Below are 16,092 nucleotides of genomic sequence, written 5' to 3'. Positions count from 1 at the left end.
GCTGGGTGCCAGGCTGGGTGTGATGCCGTGGGGCACAGGGGGTGCTGGGTGACAGATCTGCACAGAGATATTTGAGATCTACATATAGAGACCTCCACATGTGTAAAGAGAACTACACAGAGAGATCTACACACGTGCAGATCACAGAGACAGGTGAATAAAGGGATTTCCACGTGGGATGCACACGCACAGCCACTCGTGCACACACACTGCTGCAGAGGCACACTCGTGTCTGTCCATGTCCACACACCTCCATCCCTCCCTGCCGTGTGCACACACACAGCTGCCTGCCTTGCACACACATGCACACACACAGTGCACAGACACACACAGTGCTGCTCTCTCTGAACACTCACACACACCCCTAGAGTGGCACCCCAGGGTGGCACATCCCCTCTGCCCTCCCACATGCACACGACACAGCCATGTGCAGCACACAGAGCACACCCAGGTGTGGACACACGTGGATACATGCACACACACGTGCACCCCTCCTTGGTTCTGTGCCACATCCCCCCGGGATGAGCCCTGGCATGAGCAGCTCAGCACCAGCCCCAAGAGCCCATCACCCCAACCTGGCCAACAGGGCAGGCTCGCAATTAAGGCCCGCTGTTAATGAAGTGGCTGGAGCCTCCGAAGTCCTTCCTGTCCCAATGGATCTGTGGAAGCACTGGCTGGTGGCCCTGCAGCCCAGGTCTTCCATCCCAGATCCGGGTGGGGGTCTGTCCCACTCAGCTGGGTGTGCATGGCCATGTCGCTGGCCACACATGCATTGAGTTTGGGGGGCCTTTTGCCCCTGGTGGCCCATGGCAGGGGGTGGTGGGGGCCAGGACTGGGTGCCAGGGGCTTTCCCCGGCGGCTGAAAGGGGCTTTGTGCGGAGCCAGAGTCGTGGCACAGCCTGGGGAGCCTTTGTGCCAGGGCACGGCCCTGCCGGGAAGCGCGGGGGGATGATCCAGGGGCGGGCACGGGGCCGCCGCCAGCCCTGTCCCTCCCAGCCCCAGCACAATGGCCACAAACTGGGGCATGGATAGTCTTGGGGACGGCCCGGCAGGGAATGCGGGACATGGGGATATGAGCCACACGTGATGGCACCTGGGTGGGTGCCCCGAGAGGTAGCTGGGGTGAAGCCGGGGGACAGGGGCGTCCCTGGGACTCTACTGCAGGGACGTTGACAGGGATGGGGACAGGGATGGGGACTGGCCTCGCCGCTGGCAGCAGACGGCAGCCGATGGCCGGGAAAGGCTCCTGCCTGCCGTGGGACGGGGACACCCCGATGGACCACGGCCACCATCGCTGGGTCACCAACAGTGGCCAGTGGAGAGGGCTGTGGCAACGGCTGTGTCCCTGTGGGTGCAGTCTGGGGAGACCCAGAGCCACTGGGGACCGTACTGGTGGGACTGGGGCAGCTACCACATCCTTCTTTAATCCCCAGAAGCTCCCTGTCCCCAGCCAGCCCCGTGTCCCCGCAGCTGTCCTGGGTTGCTGCCATCAGCGACAGGCGGGGGTTGTGCCCACAGAAACTCCACTTTTGGGGCTACCTACACATCCCTTAGTGACTCCTGTGTCCCCAGCCGAGCAGTGGCATCTCTGGAGACTCGTGCTGTGTGACAGCTCTGGTGACAGGGAGCCTCCATCCCTGGGGTGCACAGCGGGGTGGAGAGGGGACAGAGCGGGGGCTGGGGAGCTTTGGGGTCCTGTGTGGGCAGCCGCTGCTCCCCAGGGATTGATTCTCTCCCGGCTCCCACGCAGCGGGATCAAAGCACGGCGAGCTGCCACTGCCGGCAGCGGTGGGAGGCAGAGCTGGGCTTTCCCCCCTCCTCCCCCTCTTCCCTGCCCCCCCGGAATGAGACAAGAGCTGGGAGCAGGCTGGGAGTTTTAATTGGAAGCCTCCAGGCGCAAGGAGACAAAGGTGAGATGAGCTGCTGGCAGGCAGAGGAGGGGCCAGGAGGAGCGGTGACCCCTGTGGGACAGCAGCACACCCCGAGCTGTCCCCATCCCAGGGAGCTGGTGCAGGGAACCAGATGTGTCAGTGCCAGATATGCTTTGGCACGGCAGGAAAGGGGGTGGGATCAGGATTGTGCTCAGGAGGGGGCTGTGGGGACGCAAAGAGGTTGTAGGGCTATGAGAGTGGTTTTGGGGGCCAGAAGGGGGTGCAAAATAATTGGGGAAGCTGTGGTTTGAGGGGTTATCAGGTCAGGAAAGGGTCTGAAAAGGGCAGAAAAGGGACAGTGTTGTAGAGGAGGCTGTGGGAGCCTGAAGGGGGGTTCAAGGAGGCTCTGGGAAGCAGAACCCAGGGTGGGCTCTGAGGCCTTGCCCAGCCTGGGGATGTCCATCCGTCACTCCACCCTCCAGCTGAACCAACCCCCAGCTCAAGGAGTGCAGGAGGACCCAGACCATGGTATCTGGAGCTGTGTCCTCCAGCAGTCCCATGACTCCATCTGAAGCAGCTGGAAAAACAGGGAGACACCACATCAACCCCAAAACACACAGCCTGAAACTGTGCCATGCCTGCACCAGTGCTGAGAGCAGCTGGGAGTCCTGGGGACAGAGGGTGTGGAGGTCCCCAGTGCCTCCTGCATGGCTCCTGGCTGGCAGCAGATGTGGCCTCGAGCTGCCAAGGCCCTGCAGAGCTGCTGGGTACCTCAGCCCCAGTGCCCAGGGCTGCTCAGCCTCGGGGTGTCTGGGTGCTCTGTCAGTGCTGATCCAGCCCTGCCCATTCTCCCCCAGCCCACATCACCAGAGCAGCTCCTGGACATGTTGGCCAAGGGCAACAAAAACCGGGCACAGCGTCACACCACAGCCAATGCCACCTCCTCTCGCTCCCACGCCATCTTCCAGGTGAGAGCTGCTGGCTGTGGCATCACTGCCATTGCTGCTGGGAACGGGGCTGGGAAACTGCCAGCACCACCATCCCGGGGCTGTCCCCCTCAGCAGAGAGCTGGGAATTTCTCTCCCCAGGGGCTCTGTGCATGTGCTCTCTGCTTTCTCAGTGCAAAGCTGCCAGTGGATTTCAATTCCAGCCAGGCCCTTGCCCAAATTCGCAGGGCTGTCACGGCTGCCTGGGCAGACGGAGGCTCTGGCTGTCACTTCAGCCTGAGCCTGGTGCCTCACCTCTTGCTGCTTGCAGGGGAGCAGCCCAGGTGTCTGGATGCTTTTCCAGCCAGCTCCCAGCTGGGCTCGTTGGTGGGTCCTGGATTCCTGCCTGAGCAAATCCCTGAGCTGTGCTGGAAATCTGCCCTTCCTGCTGCCAGCTCTGCCTCCCGACAAGCAAACCCTGGGCTGGTGAAGATACAGGAGCAGTTCTCAGCTTCCAGCACCTGTGTGGCAGCTCCAGTCTATGTAGGGGTCGCTCCAGGGGGCTGAGGGGGTTGTGGAGCAGTAGGAGAAGCACATTTGGTTCTACTGGGAGATTTTTAGGGATTCAGAGGGGAAGGCACGGAGCAATGCTGCTGGGTGAGTCTTGGTGGCTCTGTCCCTCCTGGCCTGCACTAGGCCTGGGCTCTGACCCACAGCCCTGGCTGCTGCCTCCCTGGGGACACTGTCAGCTCTGTCTGGGTGCTGAGCTTCATGGCAAAGTGGACAGGGAGAGTCAGGGATGAAGCTGCCTCTGTGTGTGAGCTCTTCCTGGCTCATGCTTGGGCTATGGGTGGGTTTGTTGCCCTTCAAGGACCCAACGAGCCATACCCTGCTCCATCCCTGAGTGCGGGAGATGCAGATTGTTTTCCATAGCTCTGTCCCTTCCTGCCTCCCTCTCTGACTTTGCTTCTCATGTCATCACCAGGTGTTTGGCTCACCATTATCAACATGATTCAAGTGCCAGAGCATCGCTGGGACCCACAGTGCCCTCCTGGACAGCAGGATTTCTCTTGGGAATGTTGAAATCCTCAAATCACATCCTCAAACAAAGGAGATGAACCTGAAGGGCACATCCTGCTCCCTGCTGAAACCCTGCAGAGATGCCACCACCTTTGGGGGATGTTTGAGATAACTTTGTCAGGCACAAACATTGACTCCCAAGTCTGTGCTGAGTTGGGTGAGTTAAAAGCAGAGACATTTCTGAAGAAAGTCACCAGATTAATTTGAAGAAAAAATCTTTTCCCTTCAAAAAGTTGAAACCAAATGTTGAAAAAAGTGTTGAAACCACAATATAAGCAAATGGTCAGAACACTGTAAATTTCCAATGTGAGGATTATCCAAGGTGCCCGAGTGTCCTAAGGAGGAGCTGCTATAACCCAGCTGGTTTCTTGAACTTCCACCAGGAGAAGTGGGACATGTGGATGAGGAAGAAGATGCCGGTGACAATGGCAAAGCTGATGCCCACAGCCCTCATGACAAAGATTGACTCGGGGTCGGTGGGGCTCCGCTGGCGCCGGGGCTGGAAGGTGACAGTGAGGTGGAAGCCAGCCACCATCTCACCCTGCCGCCAGCAGTAGTAGATGGCTTTGTCACTCTTGCGCACCCGCTGGATGTGCAGGTGGTTCCCGTGGTCGATGAAGACCCTCATGTACTTCCTGACACCCACGAGGTAGCGGGAGCGGTAGAGCCGGACGGAGCCCTTGTCCCAGGCCACGGCGTGCTCAGGCCGCGCTCCAGGGCACGCGATGACCAGGTCACTGCGGGAGGGCTGTCTGTGGTACTGGATGGGGACACGGGGCAGATGGGGCTTCTCACCCAGCTTGTAAACGATGTTGGAGATGGACTGCACGCCCTCCTCGGGGAGTTCCTTCTCTGGGCAGGGGGCCAGGCAGCTCCGGATGGCCACCTCGGGGCTCCGGAGGCGGATGAGGTGCTGGAGGTGTGCGGGCACAGCCCGGGAGCAGCAGGAGGTGACGTTGGGCAGTGCTGTGCGGTACCGAGGGTTCAGCTGCGTGCTCTGCACATAGCAGAGCCCGATCCGCCGCTGCTCACCCCGCACCCCACAGCGGTCACAGCTGGTCCAGTCCCAGAAGGTGGTGAAGAGGCTGAATTCCTTCTCCGTGTAGTCCTCTTTGACATGCTGGTCATTGTCCAGAAAAGCCACTGTGATCTTCCTGGTGGGCTGCACGTCCACATCGTAGCCATAGAAGAAGAGCCCTTCCCTGGTGCCACACAGGTAATGCCCTGAGTCCCTCTCCTGGGCTCGGAACACGATCAGGCTGAACATGCGGATGCTGAAGCGCTTCAGGAGGTCGCTGCCTGCGCGGATGTGACTTGAGTCCACAACCACAGTGCCGTTGAAATCCGTCAGCACTGTGGTTTCATGGCTGTGCAAGTTCTCCTGGAAATACCAGACCACAGAGGAGGCCTCCTCTGGCTTGCACCTGCAGGGCAGCTCGAAGGTCATGTCCGCCAAGTATGCGACGTTCTCGAACATCAGGAAAGCGGGACATGCCATCTTCTTGAACACATCCCCTTTCTTCTCAATGGCAAAGGCCTGCAGAGCACCCACCAGGGAGAGGAGAATGGCAGCTCCCAGCAGCCTCATCCCCATTGCTCCAGGTGGCCTCTGGCCCAGCAGAACTCACCCAGGCCAGCTGGGGATCTGCTGGGAGCATCCTGCCCTGAACAGCCCAGTCTCTGCCACCCACTCTGGAACCTCCCTGTCCCCAGCAGCTCTGGAGTGTTGTCACCCATGTCCCTGGCAACAATGGAGCTATGCTGGGGCCAGTGGAACCTCCGACATCTCATCATGGTTTGAGTTGGATGGGAACTTAGAGAAGATCTCTAGTGCAGCTCAATATCTTCATGGCTGGTGCTGTCAAGAAGGTGTTGGCTTTTGGGACAATGGGTTGTGCTTTAATGATTGGGGCCTGTAAGAGAAGGCAAGAAAATCTTCAACCACAGGCTGGCCAATTTGCTTTAAATGGAAAGACTCAGGGGATGGGGCCCCAAGTGGCAATGTTAATGTCATTGCTTCCTCCTGGGGAGGAGACCAGGCCAACCAGTACAGTGAGTGATGTTCCTTGGCTCAAGATGAGAATCACAGAGCAGAGCCCATCAGTGGTGTGTGTGGCTGTGGTGAAACCTCTCACACCCCACACAGTTTCTTGCTCCCCTCTCTGAAGTGCCTGGACACAAACAGTCACACATGGGGAGCAAACAAGAACTGGAAATGTGTGTGCAGTGGCAGGGCCATGATCACACGGCAGTGACAGAGACATGGCAGGACACTCACATGACTGGGATGCTGTCATGGATGGCCACATGCCCCTCCACAGCCCTCACCTGCACTCTGGGACACCGAGGAGGGGGCTCAGACCCCCCAGCAGAGGGTGCAGAGGCACCCACACACCCTGGGATGATGGAGAAGGGGGATGGAGCCCAACCCCAGAGCAAGAGCCTTTTCACACGAGAGGGAGGCAGGTGTCGTCCCTTGGATTTGGAACAGAACTATTTATTAAAAACGCAATTTAACAACTTATTTCCTAAACCCACCCATAACTTGCAAACACACAAACAGGACTGAGCCAACAGAGGGGGCACAAGCGCGGGAACGCAGCTGGAACCATGGGCAGGAGGGCACTGGGGGCCAGGAGGGGATGCTCGGGGGGCTGCAGGAAGAACGGGAGAGAGAGGAACTGGAGGCGTTTGGAGTTTGAACGCTGGGAGAGGTGCTGGGGGGTGGATCCTGGAGGGCTGCACGGAGCTCTGGCTGCTGCTGCTGCTCAGCATTTGGGGAGAGCAGCTCTGGAGCTGGCCCGGGGAGGGGGCTGGGGGTCCGTGCAGCCCCTGGTGCCGAGGTGCCAGGGCTTTGGGTGTCCGCCGGCGGGGAGGGCCGGGGGTTGGCACAGTGGGGCCCCGGGGACACAGGGGGGCTCTGCACAGGGCTCTGCGCTGCCCGGGGACTCTTTGCTGCCTTCCCAAGTCTCCGATGGTGCTTCCGTCGTTTTCGGGAGCTGCGGGAATTTTCTGACTGGGAATCGCTGCTCCTCTCGAGCATTCTCTTAACCGGCCCGGAAGACATCGGCCTGGGACTGGAGCATGGAGAGAGCTCCTGGGAGCATTCCGGGCCGGCGCTGGGCACGGGGGGATCGGACATGGTGAGAGGAGCCTCGGCTAAAGGAGCAGAGAAGAAACAGAGTCACCTCCCTGTCTGCAGCTCTCGGGCACCCCCAACCCCCGGGGCACCCCCTGTGCCCCCCAGCTCAGTGCAGACCTACTTCCCCGCAGCCCTGCAGCCACCCTTGGCCGGCGGCTGCTCCATCAAAACGCGTCCAACCCAGAGGAAAAAATCCGGCACAAATCCCGGTCCTGATCCCACAGCCAGTGCCCCCGGGCAATGCCCGCGCTGTGCCCGGCAAACGGGGTCTGCAGAGCCACAGCTCCGCTCTCGGGGTAGCGCCGTGGCACGGAGGAGGAGGTGGAAGAGCTCAGCCCTGCTCAGAGCCAGCTGCCGGCTGGGAGGCTCCATCCCGACGGGCTCGGGCTCGGGAACCAGGAAGGAATAACGGAGAAGGCAGAAAGGCAGCTAAGAACTGCTGCTCTGGGCTCCTGGGGCGGGGAGATCCCTCCCGTGGGAGTTGCCTCGCACACACGAGCTCAGCTCCCCGGAGCCCACGGCTGCTCCTGGCTCCTGCCCGAGGTGCTGCCGAGCTCGGATCGCTCTGCAAAGCGAGGCTGGAGCCACGCCGGGCACGACCCGCTGAGTGACACCTTGGGACATGATCGTCCCTCTGCCCTGTGCCCACCGCAGCCGGGAGCTGTGTCCCACCACCTGCTCCTCCAGCACCCACCCAGACACGAGAGAGGGGCCAGTTCCCACTGTCCCCAGCCCGAATCCTCACCGGCACAGCTCTGCTGCATTCCCAGGGCTGGGGCAGCCTCACTGGGCTCTGCGGGGCTGCTGGGAGCTGCAGCTTCCTCCAGCCCTACGGCCTCCTCCAGCCCTACGGCCTCCTCCAGCCCCATGGACTCCTTCAGCCCTGCGGCCTCCTCCAGCCCTATGGACTCCTCCAGCCTTTTGGACTCCTCCAGCCCTATGAACTCCACCTCCTCCGTCTTTGCAGTCATTTCGTCAGGGCAGAGGCTGTGAGCAGAGTGTTGGGGTAACAGAGTCAAGCTTGGGAGCTAGGACATCTCCAAGCTGTAAATCCCTTCCTGGAGAGCCTGAGCTGGGAGGTGTGTGTTCACCTGTGGGTGACATGGGACCCTCGGGGCAGGCCAGCACCTCCAAGCACAGCCCTGGTCCCACATCCATCCATGGACAGCCCAGCCTGCCCAGGCCAAGAAGAGGCAGCAGGATGTGGGGAGGGCATAAGGGCACTCACCTCTCTTCCTGGTGCCCAGACAGCTCCTGCAGAACGGGACTGAGTGTCCTGGCCTGGAACTGCAGATCGGGCAGGGATACTGCTCTGGAGCTGCTGGGAGACATCCCGGTGCCCTGCAGCTGCAGGGACTGGGATGAGGCAGTGGTTAAAACACAACGGGGCAGCACAGGCCCACCTCCAGGAGTGGAGCAGGGCAGCTCCTCAGCCTTCTCCAGGCTCCAGGGCCCTCCAGGAGCCCCGAGTGGCTGCAGGGGACACGATCTGTGCCCAGGGACCTGCTGCCATGGGCAAAAGCCCTGCGGGGCTCTGGGCTGAGCACATTTAGCAGCAGAGCAGGCACACGCTGCTGCAGCTCCATCGGCTGCTCCTGCCCGCAGCGGCACCCCGGGGCTGGGAGATTCCCGCGGTATACGGGAGAAACCCACCGATCCTCCCTGTCCCGCACCCTCCTGCCCCCAGCCCAGCAGCTCCCGAGCCCCGGCAGTGCTCACCTGCAGCAGGATGTGCCTGGCGCGGCTGGCGAAGCGCAGCGTGCCGCAGGTGTCGGGGCCGGCGGGCGCCGCGGGGCTCACGGCCGCGATCACCGTGCTGCGGCAGCTGCCGCCCAGCGAGTCCTTCAGCAGCAGCGTCAGTTTGCTGTCCCGGAACGGCACGTGGCTCTGCCCGCCCTGTCCCGAGACAGCGAGGCTCAGCTCTGGGCCCTGGGGACACCCTCCCGGGCCCGTCCCGGAGAGCCAGAGCCCGGCGGGATCCGGCTGGGAGCAGCCTCACCTTGGCTCCAGCCAGAGCACGGACGACACTTTTGAGGGCCAGCAGGGAACGGTTGATGCTGATGCCTTCCCACAGCCCCTCGCCCTGGCCCTGGGTGTCCCAGACTCGCTCCGAGCCTGCCAGGTCAATAAAGCTCAGCTTGGCCACACGCAGGTCCTTAGCGAGGCCACCAGCAGAGTCCCACTGCTTCAACTGGATCTGCGAGGACAGAGGGGGCTGAGACTGGGGCTCCACAAAGCTGTTGGAGCAGCAGCCCCAGCAGGGACAGGGCTCCATGTTTTCAGGGCAAAGGACAGTGAATCCTGTGGGGAAATGAGGCAGGAGGAGGAGAGGAATCTGGCATGTCGTAAGGACGAGCCAAACACCTGGTGATGACACAAGGAGCAGAGCCAAGGAAGGGATGTGGCAGGAAGGGACAGCTATGGGAACAATCAGCATCTCCATGCTCAGTGACAGAGAGGGGTATGACTGGTCGGGTCCCCAAAGAGTCTAGAAAAGCATCCAGACACCTGGGCTGCTCCCCTGCAAGCAGCAAGAGGTGAGGCACCAGACTCAGGCTGAAGTGACAGCCAGAGCCTCCGTCTGCCCAGGCAGCCGTGACAGCCCTGCGAATTTGGGCAAGGGCCTGGCTGGAATTGAAATCCACTGGCAGCTTTGCACCGAGAAAGCAGAGAGCACATGCACAGAGCCCCTGGGGAGAGAAATTCCCAGCTCTCTGCTGAGGGGGACAGCCCCGGGATGGTGGTGCTGGCAGTTTCCCAGCCCTGTTCCCAGCAGCAATGGCAGCAATGCCACAGCCAGCAGCTCTCACCTGGAAGATGGCGTGGGAGCGAGAGGAGGTGGCATTGGCTGTGGTGTGACGCTGTGCCCGGTTTTTGTTGCCCTTGGCCAACATGTCTAGGAGCTGCTCTGGTGATGTGGGCTGGGGGAGAATGGGCAGGGCTGGATCAGTGCCTGGACAGAGCACCCAGACATCCCGAGGCTGAGCAGCCCTGGGCACTGGGGCTGAGGTACCCAGCAGCTCTGCAGGGCCTTGGCAGCTCAAGGCCACATCTGCTGCCAGGCAGGAGCCATGCAGGAGGCACTGGGGACCTCCACACCCTCTGTCCCCAGGACTCCCAGCCGCTCTCAGCACTGGTGCAGACAGTTCTGCCCCAGCCCTTGGTCCTTTTCTGGTCCCAGACCTGGTGGAAGGAGAGGCCCTGTGCCATGGCTCCTTTCCCGGGCTGCTCCCGGATCTTCAGCGGGCCCCGGGGCTCCAGCAGGTCATAGACACGCTCTTTGTACACCTGGAGCAGCAAATCGAGGTTGGGCTGAGGTTTGGTTCTCTGGCAGAGAGCTGGGAGAGGAGCTGGGTACCCCTGCAGGGTCCAGCCCTGACCCCACCTCTGGGACCTCATTCCACAGGGAGCAGCTGACGGGGCTGGGAAGGCAGGGACAGCCCCGGGGGCTTTGCTGGGCAGTCCTCCCAGCCCCATTCCTCTCCAGCCCTTCCAGCCAGGAAGCCCTCACTGCTCTGTGGAGCACAGCAAGGGAGAGTGAAAGACCTCTGCTCCAGCTGGCAGAAACCAGCAGCACCAGTTCACCCCATGGGGTGGGTGACCCTGTTTCCAGTCAGGCTGCCCAGCAGATGCTGGGCACAGCAGGGGACACTGAAGGTACGCTGAGTGTGGCACTACAGGCTCCAGATCAACCCCAAATCTCTTCCCTGGACACCCTGAGGCAGGAGGGGACACACACTGGGTCACAGCAAACCTGCTGGTAGGAGACGAGGACCTCACAGCTCTTGTCCTTCATGGCCTCAAGCCTCTTGTAGAGCTCCACCGTGGCCAGGTGCACAATGCCAGGGCTGCTCTTGGAGCCCATCATGGTGTGGGTTTTCCCAACTCCTGAAGCGCCATAGGCAAACACTGGGAGGAGAAGGGATTGGTGGTGAAATGATCTATCATTACTCACCTGGTGCAGGAGAAGGTTGGCTCCTGGCTGGAGAGCAGAGCGGAGCAGAAGGGAGCTTCCCACAGGGATGAGGCAAAGCTCAGAACCTTCCCCACTGCTCCTCAGGGCAGTTTTTGTCCCTGGTTTCAGCCTCTTTAAAGCAGCAGGGACAGAATGAGTCCCCAAATGAGTGCTGCTGCCATGCCCAGGTCACCTCTGACCTTGTCCTGGGACAAACCAAGAGCCCCGTTTTCCCAGCTCTCCCCATAAGGTGTTTCTGCTTCCAGACCTTGCCATTCCTCTCTTTTACCCCCATCTTCCAAGACCCCTTTTGAAACCTCTGCATCCAGGTGGGACACTGATCTGGAGCCTCAGCCCTTCTCCCGTGGGCAGCATGTGGCACTGGGGCCTGGGGACAGGGGCAGCCCTTCAGGGGCTCCCAGGGACCACTGAGAGCCAGGACAGCATCCCCTGGTCCAAGCACCTGGTTCAGGATGAGCCCACAGAGCACTGGGCTCCTCCTGGGAATGTGCTCCTGACATGCAACAGCTGCCAACAGCCAGCAGTGGCTCAGGGCTGCAGCAGCAGTGAGAGGCTGTGGGATGCAGCCAGGACCAGCCAGACCTGGCTCCATGGAGCCATTCAGCCCAGGAAGGGATAGCAAAGCCAAGGGACTCTTTCCCCATGTGTCCACCTCATTTCTTCCCATCTTTCCTGACCCAGCAGAGACAAGAGCAAGTGATCCTTGTCCCTCGAAATGCCTGGAAGGCTCCTGCCCAGCCTGCAGCTCCACCCCAATGCCCACCTCCATCCTCTCCATCCCATCTCCCAGAGAGCCCAGCGTTGCTGGAACCAGCAAGCTTCAGGCTGTGTGGTTTTGGGTTGCTGTTGTGTCGCCCCATCCCCAAAGCTCCTTGGGACCCTCCAAAATAAATCCAGGGCTCTGCTGAGCGCACCCAGCCCGGGAGTGGGTGGGGAGGAGCTCCCGCAAGGATGGGAGGTTTGTGCCAGGACTTACCGGAGCAGTTGTAGCCAGCGAGGAGGGTGTCCAGCAGAGGGAGCGTGGTGTGCTGGAACACCTCCTCCTGCGTGGCCCCCTCGTCAAAAACGTGGTCGAACACAAATTTGAGGCTCTTGCGGCGGCGGCTGGAGCTGCGGCCGCGGCTGCGGGAGGGCGGCGCGGTGCCGGCGGCACTGCCGGGCTCCTCGGAGCTGCTCCTACTGCTCCCCTGAGCCCCCACAGCCTCCCCAAACACCACCACGTGCTGGTTCAGGACGTGCAGGACGCGGGGTGCAGCTCTCTCCCGGGCCGTGGGGGGCCTCACTCGCAGCACCACGGACACGGAGCCCTCCTGGGGCGGGGGGCTCTGCGCCCCAATGGGTGCAGGGGGCTGGGGCATGGGGCTGCTGGGGGCCACGGATCCAGTCATCTCAGTCCTCATGCGGTCTGGGGAGGAATAGGTTCAGCTGGAGGGTGCAGTGGGGGAGAGGGATTCCCAGGCTGGGCGAGGTCTCCCCGAGGCTATGCTCCCACCCCTCTCCCTGTGCCAACCCCTCCCGGTGCCCCTTTGGAACCCCTCATGAGCCTGAACCCCCTTCTCCCAAAACCCTGCCACCCCTTAGGGTCTCCTTGGATCTCCAAAGGCCCTACTGCTCCCCTGAGCCTCCACAGCCTCCCCAAAGACCCTAAATCCCTTTGGGACACAGCCCCCTCCCACAGCCTCCTCAAGGGTCCTAACACCCCCTTTGGAGTCCGCTCAGCCTCCCACCTTTTGGCCCCCACAGCCCCTCTCACGACCCCATCACCCCTTGGTCAGAGCTCCTCCCGCAGCCCGTGTCCCCATTCCGCACAGCAGCACTGACCCAGCGACCGCGTCCCCAGCGAGGGCAGCATAACCCACGCGTGGGGCCGGCAGCGCCGGTGCCGTGCGAGGGAGGAGGCAGCAGCTCATTCACCGAGAATGGGTTTGCAATCGCCTCCGCCTGCCGCGGCAGCGCCGAGAGGAGAGCAGCGATCCCAGCGCGGCCGGGAGCTGCCGGGAGCAGAGCAGAGCAACTGCCGCGGGACAGCCCGGCCGTTGTCACTCGCGCTCACGATTCCACTGCTGCCCGGCAGCCCCGGGACGTTGTCGCTCGTGCCGCTGGCGATGGAGCTCTGCTGGGACCAACGGAACCCTCGAAGATTCCTTATGGTGGAATCCCAGGGTCACCGAAGGGTTTGGGTGGGACGGGACCCTAAAGGATGATCTCGTTACAGCTTCCCAGAGTGTCGGGGCAGCAGCCCCTCTCTCACACCCCTCTGGCCACTCCTCCAACCCAGGATGCTTTTGGAGTCTGGTGCTGTTGCCTTAGGTGCAACTTTTCCTCCACCTGAACTCCCAAGTCTTTCTCCACAGGGCTGCTCTCAGCTCTTGTCCCACTCCATGCTGGTGCCTGGGATTGTCCCTATGCAGGTGCAACGCCTTGCACTTGGCTTTATTGAACTTTGTCATGTTCTCCTGGTTCCACTTCCCAAGCTTGTCCAGGTCCCCCTGGATGACCCCGTCCTTCTCTTGTGTCAGCTGCACCATTCACCTTCATGTCACCTTCAGGAACGTGCTGAGGGTTGGCTCAACCCACTGTCTGTGTCAGTGAGGAAGGGATTGCAGAGCCCCAGTGCCGTGGCAGAGCCCTGGGGCACACCCCTGGTCACTGCCTTCCCCTGGACATCTGGCTACTGCCCACACCTCTTAGGCTGTGTCCATCCTGCCAATTCTTCACCCAGCCAGCAGCTCACCCTTCACACCCATGTCCCTCCAGTTCAGGGATGGGGATGTCCTGTGGGATCATGAGTTATATGCTGGATTTTGAAAGGGGACAAAGGAAGCTCCAGCCTGTGGGTGCAGCTGTGGATTGGGGTGTCTGGGGCTGTTACTGCACTGCACTTTGGGGTGTGTGATGAGGGTCCCTCGTGTTGAGAAACACATTTAGTGCAGAGAGCTTGGGGGGCAGCTGCCTTGGGAGCTCTGGGGTGAGCTCTGTGGGGAAATGGCCAGAGCCCCCAGCAAGTGGCACTGACCCAAAGGGCCCAGGGCCCTGCAGCACTGGGCAGATTACCAGACACTCAGACACAGCAGGAGCTGATGGCTCAGCAGGAAGACCCCAGTGTCAGGAGCACAGACTGGGAGGGGATGGAAGGAAGCCTGGGGGGTCCTTTGCTGGGGTCCATCCCCGGAGGCTCCATCTCAAGCTGTTATTGAGCTGCTGCACCACGATAAAATTCCTTAAAGAAACCAGAGCCTGGGACTACACTCAGGGAACCCTGGAGCTGAGCTGGAGAGGAAACTGGGACTGACTGTGGGATGAGATGTGGGGGACCTAAGAGGGGCCCCCTGAGGCGCTGGAGCCACTGCTGAGGGGCCTCAGCCCCACCAGTGCCAGTCTAGGGTGGGAGTGTGGCTGCCTGGGCAGGTCCAGGATGGATGACAAGGATGTTTCCAGAACAGTTCCTGATCCAGATGGGAACCCAGGTCACCTTCCATCTCCAAACACCCAACTTGCCAGCACCAGGTGACTGACCAAGTATGCCAATAGGTAGGGAATGATCGATGCTTTTTTGTGATTTTATATTGATAATCCTTTGTGATTTTATATTGGTAATTTCTGCCATGTGGCAATTCTGTTGGCCTTAATTCTATTCTGTTTGGTACCTGCAATAATGTGTGTTAAGGCAATGTTAAATCCCTCAAAATCTTTTTTTTTTCACTTTGAGTATGTTAGCAGGAATGCCCCATTAAAACCAAGGCAGGAATTCCTGTTGGGGAATCTCTGGAGCTGCTGCTGTGAAGGGGTTTCAGTCCCAGCACTGCCAGTCTGGAGGGGTAGGAATGTGACTGCCACAGGGGCTCTGGGATGGATGACAGGGAGGTTTCTTGAACAGTTTCTGACCCCTGTGGGACCCCAGCCCACCTCCCTTCGCCAAACATGCAACTGCTGGCACTGGATGAGTTCACCTGGGATCTCTGCAGCAGGGAGGGAAACAAAGGCAGAGTGTTAACATTCCCTGAGCAGACTCCACATAAATTCCAAGAGTGGGTTTGAGTCTCTCGGCTGGTGCAGCGTTTTGGAGCAGTTACTGCAGTGGGTTGAGTACAGGGCCAGGCTCCTGGTGAGCAGGTCTGAGCCAGGCTCAGTGGGGACAGAGCGAGCCCAGAGTCCTTTAAGTGATTTAAGGGATGAAGTGGGAAACTGTTTCCAGTCCTGGGCTGTATCATGTGCTGGACACTGCGTTTAGTGCACAGTGATTCCTTTGAGACACTCCAATCGCAGAGCCTCATGTGCAGCTCCCAGGCTGCCCGTGGTGCCAGCCAGGCCATGGCGCTGGGCACAAACCCCTGCGGGAGGAGCTGAGCCTCCTCGGGAAGGGGATCCAGTGCAATCCGCACGGAGAGCCTCCTCAGCTCCAAACTGCTCCTGTAACTATTTACGGCACAGTGGGAACACTGTCCCTTTGTGCCCACTCAGCCCCTCACGACCTGACACCCTCTAAAGCCAAGGCCTCCTCACGGTCCCTGTAGCTCCTTCGAGGCCCCAAAAACCCTCGCACAGGGCCTTGCCCTTGCCCTTGCCCTTGCCCTTGCCCTTGCCCTTGCCCTTGCCCTTGCCCGCGCCCGCGCCCGCGCCCGCGCCCGCGCCCGCGCCCGCGCCCAGCCCCGCTCGCTCCGCTCCTGCCGCGTTCATGCCGCTGCGCCTTTAAATTGCCCGCCAAGCCCCGCCCCGCTTCCTGATTGGCCCTGCACCGCCTCCCGGCTCCCATTGGCTGCGTTCCGCGCGGTGCCTCATGGGGGTTGTAGTTCTAGATCCCGCGCGATGCACCATGGGAGATGCAGCTTCGCCGCCGCTTGCGCCCCCTGCCGGCGGCTTCCGGGATAGCAGCAGCAGCAGCTCAGAGTCCCGGCGGGTGAGGGGCTTGGAAGGTCTCGGGGGCTCCCGGGGGCCCTGCAACGTCCCGGAGGGTCCGGGAGGGCCGAGCGGGGCTTCAGCCGCACTGTTGTCGGGAACCTTCTGCTCGGGGCTGCGATCCAGCCCGGCCCCGGTACCGCCTCCAGCTGTAATCGGTGCTGGGGAACAGCGCTGGGACCCGCCGGGCCAAAGCACACA

General features: G+C 61.1%; 2 protein-coding genes across 3 annotated transcripts; both read right to left on the bottom strand.

The window, feature by feature from the left end:
* Positions 1–4,062: 4,062 nt before the first annotated feature.
* FAM187A (family with sequence similarity 187 member A) lies at positions 4,063–5,609 on the bottom strand. Its single transcript, XM_085039896.1, has one exon. The coding sequence runs from the start codon at positions 5,469–5,471 to the stop codon at positions 4,227–4,229; it is 1,245 nt and encodes a 414-aa protein (XP_084896022.1). The 5' UTR covers positions 5,472–5,609; the 3' UTR covers positions 4,063–4,226.
* Positions 5,610–6,368: 759 nt separating this feature from the next.
* Positions 6,369–15,542, bottom strand: KIF18B (kinesin family member 18B). Of its 2 annotated transcripts, none has more exons than XM_085039860.1 (10): positions 12,817–15,542; positions 11,972–12,400; positions 10,774–10,928; positions 10,203–10,307; positions 9,830–9,940; positions 9,019–9,216; positions 8,739–8,915; positions 8,248–8,375; positions 7,765–8,006; positions 6,369–7,036 (listed from the first exon to the last, which is right to left on the bottom strand). In XM_085039860.1, the coding sequence occupies exons 1-10, from the start codon at positions 12,845–12,847 to the stop codon at positions 6,399–6,401; spliced, it is 2,214 nt and encodes a 737-aa protein (XP_084895986.1). In that variant the 5' UTR covers positions 12,848–15,542; the 3' UTR covers positions 6,369–6,398. The 2 variants fall into 2 exon arrangements, with proteins under 2 accessions (XP_084895986.1, XP_084895989.1); XM_085039863.1 differs by having other exon boundaries at positions 10,795–10,928.
* Positions 15,543–16,092: the final 550 nt, after the last annotated feature.

The sequence above is a fragment of the Lichenostomus cassidix genome, chromosome 27, assembly GCF_008360975.1.
Source record: "Lichenostomus cassidix isolate B80296 chromosome 27, HeHo_3.0, whole genome shotgun sequence".
In the NCBI taxonomy this organism is placed as follows: domain Eukaryota; kingdom Metazoa; phylum Chordata; class Aves; order Passeriformes; family Meliphagidae; genus Lichenostomus; species Lichenostomus cassidix.
This window is presented reverse-complemented; position numbering and strand designations above follow the sequence as displayed.